The following is an 8,690-nucleotide window of genomic DNA, read 5'->3' on the forward strand; positions in this document are numbered from 1 at the left end:
ATGGCTAAATTATGCGAGATGAACAAAAACAGAACAAACCAGAGGAAGGATTCGTGGGAGATAAATGAATAGATTTTGACTGGGAGATGTTCTATTTACAATGAAAGTATTGGGAAATATATTGTTGTTGATTAGGTCGAACGTGGGCCTGGCAATAAAACATGTATATATTCAGTTCTTAAGTATATCAGCAGTGAAGCAGGTCTTAAATTTGATTCGGGAATCGTTACAGATTCAATTTTTCTTTTGGGATTGTTTTGTCTTATACTTATCTGTGGCCCTTTTATTTAGATACATAAATTCTTGTGAATTAAATTATGATAGTCAAAGTTTACTATTGGCAATTTTAACAAAAATAAATTCGTTTCATTTTAGCTGTTATCTGATATGAACAAAAATATTCTTAAATTTTTTTAAATTTGTAGCAAACAAATTTTATACATACGCGGAATTATTTTTGAGTATATATACATTTATTTTATCTCTAATAAGTATGACCACCAAGTGCTCAGTTCTATTGAATTCATGACAAGTGCTCACGCATAAATATTTAAGGATAATATTGCCAAGGACACATTCCGGAAAATCGTTAGCAAATCCCCAAAACGACTTTGCTAAATTTGCTTTGGCAAATATAGACAAAACTGTCGCGAGTCCTAGGCTAATGTCAAGTGCTTCGTATTTTGTCGTTGTTCATTTTTATAGAGCAGCACATAAGCAGCTTTACACGCTTTGCAGTCATAAATAATTCTCTTAAGCTGCAGCAGTAGCTGCAGAAATTGGCAAGTTAGTGTCATTAAGATGACACGACTGTAAGATACCCTGCTTGAAATGGGCGTAAAATACATTAATGGGAGCAGGCTATAATATAATATTCTAGCTCTAACGAGCATTTGTGCTAGTCGAGTGTACCCGTTTCAATAATGGTTACAGGGTATTGTTTCTAACGTATTTGTCACATGATTACTCCTGATGAGTTTGATGCCGCTTTTCCATGTAAAAGATTGATGAGCTCGAAAGTATCTCAGGGTTGTTCCACTTTTTGTTTTGTTTTCGTTGCTTGTGTTTGCCTGCAAATATGTTGGACAAATACAGAAGTGTATTGGTTAAACAGCAGATAAGTTAGCACTCGGCTGGGATTCTGTGAGCTTTTTCTGCTATAAAACCTGCGTCAGTTTAATGGCAAAGGCACAGTGTCCCATTGATAAGTTGCCAAGATGTACCAGCTCCTCGTCTATCTCAGCTGCTCCATGCTGCTGGTGGCTGCAGTCACCGAGCTGCCTGAGGAGACAATCGCAACAGATGCCGACTTTGAGTTTCCCGAAGGTTATACATTGTCCGAGCTGGATGAGCCGAGTGCTCAGGGGTCGGACTTGATGATGGCGCATAAAATCAACTGGAGCGTCTATGATACGGGTTTGGGCAGGCAAGCGCGGGAAGTGCACCAGCCGGAGCAGCTGCCTACTCCTGCTACGCACTCAACCACTGAAGGGGCAACTCACACGGAAGAGGAGCAATCATCGCTGCCACGCGATGGCGACGCATGTCCCAGCAGCGCAAAGCGTGGTTTGACCAGTCTCATACGCAGTGCCCGTCCCCTGTTGCCCGCGGAACGTTTGCGCAACATTTTGGCCAATGCCAGGGAGGACGCCGAGGTCCGTGAGCTGCTCGAGCTGCTGCGCAGCGATCAGTTCAAGGAGCGTGTAACGCGTCTGCACAACACCAAGGAAAAGGGCGTGCTGCAGGATTACGTGTGCCAGGCCCTGAAACTCAACCACGCCTACTACTTGGAGTATGTGCGCCTGCTATTCAATGCTCAGACCTCGGAGCCTCCCAGCAGTCCTTTGCCGAATCGCCGAAAGGGCGTGCGTGGACTGTTGCAGGATCTGCGCGATGCACTGCCGCGCGCACAGCTCCGGGAGCTCTATCGACGCCAATTGGCGTCCGACAAGGATCTGTCCGAAGCAGTGCGTCGCATACGCGGCACTGAGTTCCGGCGCCTGCTCAGCAATGTGCGCGCTCTGCCAGAGTATCGTGCGGTGCGGGATGATCTGCAAAAGGCCGGCGTGCCGTTGCAGCAGGTGCTCAATCTGGTGGCCAATGCACTCGGTTGGGGTGCTCTGGATTTGGGCAGTGAGACGGAAATCTTAAGTGGCTGACTTTTCGACGAATAACTACCATCAATTTTGCTAGCTATTTCATATTTGACCAGAGTTTTTAAAATGTTATTTCTCATATCAATATCTTCTTCAACCATCTCAAATAATAAACTTTTGTGTCTATTCTGCTAACTGCTGCTCAATATCTATTTAAAATCGAATCATTTGTTATGTTTTATTGTGAGCAGATTTTTGGGTAAATGCTCTTAAAATTTGAATAACCTATTCAACAATTTATCAAATAGCTTTGTAGCAATTCATGTAAAGTTTATCAAAAGTAATACTCTTTTTAATCTCCGCATCTTCTAAGTTTAGAGGTTATTTGTCTCCATCGTGAAATATTCCGTTGTGCTGTCTTTTTGTTGGCTTTTCCCCCCGCATCTCATCTTTGTATCTCTTACACCTGTGATTATCTTTAAGGCGTTGCGCTGCCTGCCGTGATATCAATTGCTTAGCAGCAGGCCGCTAAATTTATAGCTTCGTCGTAGCAATTACAACAGGAATGTTGTGAGGCGAGTGTGCGTGACAAGAAAATACCCTGTAATCATTTTTTAATAACATTTTAACATAGAAGTGAGTTGCAAAAATTGGTTTGTAGATAAAATACTCCATAAAATTGTGTTTGTAATAGAGGAAAATGTACATTGAGCGTGTTTTAGCTTTGATATAACCACGTACTATTATAAATCTCCTAGTTCTAGCTCTTTTCTTGAGATCGTACAGACAGGCGTTTTAGCTGTAATCAGAGCGTTTGTGAAATATATATATTCTCTAGGGCGACTGCTGCCTGTCACCTTTCTTACCCAATTGATTGTGAATAGGGTGCATACAAATAGTTAAGATTTTTGGACTCGACTCCGGTTCAGACTCAGACTCAGCCCATGACATGTTTATATTTGTAAGCAGTGGCAGGCGTTGCAGCCACGGAACCACTTCAAATTCGTTCAGGGTCAAAATCATTAGAGCAGACAGTTTTCCAGTTGCCGCATGCTGCCTGTCTTGCCACGCGGCATAAACAAAAAAAAAATGAGAAAAAAAAAAACAAATAGCTGCTGCCACACATGTTGCTTGTCGACGTCGTCCACGTCGTTGTTGTTGCTGCTTCAAAAGAGTTCATCAGCTGTGAAGCTGTCAACGCCAGCGTCTAATCGAGCCAACAGTTGCCATAAACAAATTACGAACAGATCAACTGCGGCTGCCACTAGTCAAGTGCCTAAAAATAAACCCAAAATCTACATGAAGACCATAAAAATGGGGGCAAACGAGGCGACGGCTTACGGAAATACAAAAAAATTATTTATTGAAGTCGCCAACGCAGCGACCAAGCGAACAACAGCAACAACAGCAACAACAACGAACGTGTCAAAATAAACAAACATTGTGCGAAAGACAACAAACAAATCGCTCGACGACGCTGATAAACGCAGAATAAGTTGAGATACACGAGCGCTGCAAAACAATCTCAATCGATAACGGTGAACAGACCTTTATGCTATACCCAAAGATCTATACTATATTGTATATAACGTAACATAATATTGCACTACGAAACAGCTCAACTATTGCTATAGCCTTTTAGCTTCGCAACGTTAAGTTGCCCATAGTTTGTGAATAAAACATATATACAAAATAAATGGGATAAATAAAAGCATAATAATACTGTCTTTAAGAGCGCTAAATAAATATGCCTTTATTAGTTAATCAGAACTTAGCTACAGTTGCATTCAAAAGTAGCCCGTCGTCACGCTCTTTTGCTGACTTTCTGTGTTCACATTAATCAGCTAAAAGCCATGTTTCAGCCTATTCCAATCAATTTGAGCTTTTAGGTCCAAATGCAAAGGCTTTGGCTATTTTGTTTGGCTGCACAAAAAAAAAAGAAAAGTAAGATAGGTTCGTTCCGGCATTCAAACACAATTACGCAAATGTCAGTCGTTCACCTTTTTGTATTGGGTAACACAATCGCCCCGATGAACCGCACCCCGAAACGTCCCCTGTTGTTGCTGTTGGACTGGAGACGCCACTTCTTGTGCCTTGGGGCAACAGCTGGCAGGCTTCAATGGCTGGCGCACCTTGACTTGGAACCGTGCAACAACTGGCTGCAGCTCCACTTTCAACTCTGGCTGCCTGCCTGCTTCCGCCCTCCGACTGCAGTCAGTCATATGAAACGGCCACATGGCAGCACAAGCACAAGCACAAGCGTTGGCGTTGGCAAAATTTCCCTTGGCTCCAGGTTTGCTTCTAGAGAAAACTGCAATCGCAATTGCACTGGAGCTGGAGCTGGAGCTGAAAACTAGCTATTAAGTTGGCCACGCTTGGCCAGTCTCAAGTGCACTCACACACAATTCTTACCCACGCTGTCTGCTGGAAGGGGGCTGCTTGCCTGTCAAATGTCTCCCAACTTTGCCAAGGCCAATGAACTGCGCTCTCTGTTACTCCACATTAATCTATACAATCCACGCAACGAAAACCGCCCAATACACACGGCTTTTAGCTGCCATTTGAGGCCAAGAACTCGCCGCGTTTTGGCCATGAATAAACGACTTTTGACGTCATCAAAATGATTAGACAAACGTAACAGAAGCTGCCACGCCAACGGAAGCCATTAGATGTTATGCGGCGTGGTGAGGGGGCAGCAGCTTGTGGGCCTAACATTCCAAGCAATTAATAATAATTTCCGCTGCTCAAACAAAAAAAAAAAGAAGAAAAATGGAAAAAAGCCAAGTTAAAAAGCTTCTGCAGCCGCTTGACCATTGGCATTGTTGTTGTTCTTGTTATTGTTGTTGCTGCTTTTGCTGCTGCTGTAACGCTCCGAATTCATGACTCTATTTGACGGATGCTGAAACGGGACTAAAAAATAGCAGCCGCTGCATATGGTTTTCTTTTTTCTAACTTTTTGCTCAAAACTTTGTCTTGGGGCCTGGCCTTTGGTTCTTGTCTCCGGTTGCTGCTTTACATAATCACTAGCGGCAATTGCCCGGCTTTGACCGGACCAGCTTTTTTCTTCTACATTTCCGCTTGAGCTTCCATTTTCACTCAGTGGAGTGGAATTTCCACAATCGCTGAGTTAGATTTATGAAAAGGAAGACGAGATTCCAAATCGATGAAAGAGACATTCAGTCATTGCTTCGAGCAGTTCGAAATAAACTTATGTTTTCGCTTATATAAACTTCGTCCCTTATTTTAAACGCTGAACGGCTTAAAATACGTCTTAAAACTTTGGCTCTCACAATCTACACAAATGTGGAGTTTTACGATAAGTGTGAAAACCGTCTTTAATTTCCTCAAAGATCGGATGGAAGTTTCCTGCAGTCGTTTTCGGCTCATTTTCCATAGTTGCGTGTGGAATTTTCTCCTTCTTAGCGTTTTTTTTATTTATGTATATATTTTTAAGTTTAAAGTTCATATGTTGAACTCCATGAAAAGCTAGAAATTCCCAAACGCATACCCGCAGCTTTTACTGTACAAAAGCTATAATTATATAATATTAGAGACACGGGTACATACATAGACGCTGCTGCTGCTTCTTCTTCTTGTTTGAGTGGTTGGTAACCCCATATTAACTACTTAAGACTGGGCGTTACGCACCACAATTCACGCCTAATGAAACGCACCACAAATGCTCATTGAACTAAAGCAAACGAAACGAAACGAAACCGCAATTCGAATTAAAATTCCAAATATGTTAAGACATAATACCCTGGGCAGAGCCCCATTAATCTTCGTGGTGCTATCTAGAAGCGCAGCAAGAACTGCAATGCATCGATTGTTGATAGGCCAACAAACACTGCAACAACAACAAAAACAACAACAACAGCAATAATAACAATAACCATGGCAACTAAAAAAGCAGACAACTCTTTTGAACCCTGCTACTGGCCATGCATGACTTGAAGTTTGTTGGAGCGCTTAACCCAAATAAAAGCAAAACGACAAATGAACACCCTTTCGCATGCAAGTTCAATATAAATGAAATATACAGATAATATATAAATAAAGCAGCTTTCGTTAATAAATGAAATATAAATTATGAAATATATAAAGATTTGGGAGCTGTCTCTAATAAATTTTGTGCGAAATATTTAATTCAAAGTTTAAAAAAGTCTTGCATCACATGGTATACTATTTTGTATTTAAGAAGTTTGAGTATAAAATATTGGAACTGTTGTCTATCAAATAAATTGTAGTGTGGGGTATGGAACTCATAAGAAGAAAAGGCTTTAAGGTTCGTCTACTAATATAAAAACAAGAAGAAAAAGCATATTATATAATTATGAAGTTTTATCCTTAAAAAAACATTCATTTTTATATTCTGAGCGCATGATAAAAAAGTAGCATATAATGCTTACTTTTACACCAAGCGTCTAATCTTTAGTACACACTTTGATGCCATATTGGTGCACAAAAATTTTACTAGAACTAACCAAAAATTTTCAGCGTGAGCTATGTATGTATGTATGTGGGTCTTTGATGTGTGTATGGGCTCAGGGTATTTTCTAGTCGGTCAATACAGAATATTATATCCCAAATGCCTATAAATTCTAATATATAAATACAAATATAAATTCTGAGAAATACTGCTTGGATGTTAATCCGATAAACTACTTTGATCTTAGTTTCGTCCCCTTTATAAGTTGGCATCATCATTTTTAGCAATTTATGAGCGCAATCTTATCAACATCAGACTACTATATCATATAGCACATAGTTGAAGCTCCTCATATCGAATTTTGGACCATATGAAAAGTCGTGGCTGGGGATGACAATAATGCGAGCGAAATAACAAGAGGCCGATACGCTATTGCGCCGCCGAGCCGCAGACTCGCTTTAATCAGCGCTTTTCGAACTGACAAAACAATTGCCGGCCGGCACAGTCCACTGGTGCTCCCTGCTCCATGTCCCCCGCCCAGCTTCGTACCCCTCACCCCGCAGCCAGTTCGAATAGTTACCCCAAAAATGTTGAAAACTTGCTGAGTTTTCAATTGAGCACAAAGCGAAGTTGCTGCTTGTTGGCCAACAGTGTCAGGAGGGGTGGGAGTGGTGTTCAATTTGTTTGGTCAACTGGACGAATGGGTTCAGGGGGGGGGGGAGGGGTCACTGTCTATTGTTGTTGTTATGGAGCGCAGCTGTGGGGTGTGGGGCAGCTGCCGAAGTATGCGTACACAGTGGGTTAAGTGCGTTTTATGATTTGTTGATACAAAAACCGAAAGAAAAATACAGTCAAAAAAGGGGAAATGCTCGACTAGAAGTTACTCTACAAGAGTTTAACAACGGTATTTAATCTACTAACAAAATAGTCAAATAAGAGAAAAAGCTTTATCAAGAGATGCTCTTAAAGATTCAAATACTGTGTTAAATTTAACTCGACTTATAGTTACTCTACAAGAATTTGACTATTGTCTGTAGTTAATTAAACAAATTTTGTACTTTTTTTAATGCAGTTTTAGTTTATTTCAGGGTGACAAATACAAATGTATATTCTTTGACATATCTATGCTCAAATCTATGATACCCTTCTAAACACTTTGCACGACAGGGTATTGCAAGCTGCTACTGCTTTTGCGCTCTGGAACTTTATTACAAAACTTTGTATGGCGTACGCTGGTGACATTTTTCGGCCTTGTTTCGGGTCAGTGAGACAGTCACTCAGTCAGCCAGTCTGTCAGTCAGTCGGCCAACTAGTCAGTTTTTCAATTTGTAATGATTTATGAAGCCTCGAAAAATTGCCCTGAAGCGATCTGCGCTGAAATTGCGTTGTTTGAATTGTCTTGTTATGGCTGCTGAAATTTGGGCTCCACATTGTGCTCTCAATGTAATGCAATCCGATCAGTCATTGATATGATTTTAAAATTATATAAAAAGTAAATTTGAGACGCTTAAATTCCAGCAAGTTTTCCTTTCTAAAAGTTATGTTAATTCTAAATTCCTAAAAGCCACATGGGTTGGGCCCACAATAGGAGCTCTCTTAAGCTGCCATCAGATTGCTTTAAGCGTTTGGTTAGAATTTCTAGTTATTTTATATATGTATATATTTTTTTTTACTAAGAATAACAGCCACTTAGCATTTCTTTGGAGTTCGGCTTAGTTTGGTTCTTTTTCATATGCAAATACAATGTTTTGAAGCCATAAACACCTTTTGGCCATGTTTACAAGCCACAAGCCCCATTCACAAGCGGATTTTTCTTGTTATCAATGGACTGCCAAGTCTTTAAATCTGTTGGCGTTTAGTGAATGAATGAGTTTTTGATTTGTGCGGCGGCTACGACCAACGCTCAATGCGCTTTTTGGGGCCAATAACAAACGACTAAAAAACCCACACGACTAATGCAGCAAACAATCTCCAAAATGCAAAACCACAAACAATATGCAGTACAAAACTTGTGGAAATACAAAGAAAAAACAAAGTTTTGAAACCTGCCACGCGCCACGCAACTTGTTGGGCTTCTCATTAATTAGCTGCCAAAATGGAGCTGAACTTGGCCAAGAATTAAGGGGAATTTATATGGCTATATATAAGCATATGCGCGCATATCA

At 40.7% G+C, this 8,690-nt stretch overlaps 1 protein-coding gene across 1 annotated transcript; it reads left to right on the top strand.

The window, feature by feature from the left end:
- The first annotated feature begins 1,180 nt into the window (after positions 1 to 1,180).
- Positions 1,181 to 2,247, top strand: LOC135439232 (uncharacterized). The gene has a single exon (XM_064697912.1). The coding sequence runs from the start codon at positions 1,218 to 1,220 to the stop codon at positions 2,157 to 2,159; it is 942 nt and encodes a 313-aa protein (XP_064553982.1). The 5' UTR covers positions 1,181 to 1,217; the 3' UTR covers positions 2,160 to 2,247.
- Positions 2,248 to 8,690: the final 6,443 nt, after the last annotated feature.

Source organism: Drosophila montana, unplaced genomic scaffold (genome assembly GCF_035044405.1).
Source record: "Drosophila montana isolate Dmon_TW-CO22-7 unplaced genomic scaffold, ASM3504440v1 contig_402_1, whole genome shotgun sequence".
In the NCBI taxonomy this organism is placed as follows: domain Eukaryota; kingdom Metazoa; phylum Arthropoda; class Insecta; order Diptera; family Drosophilidae; genus Drosophila; species Drosophila montana.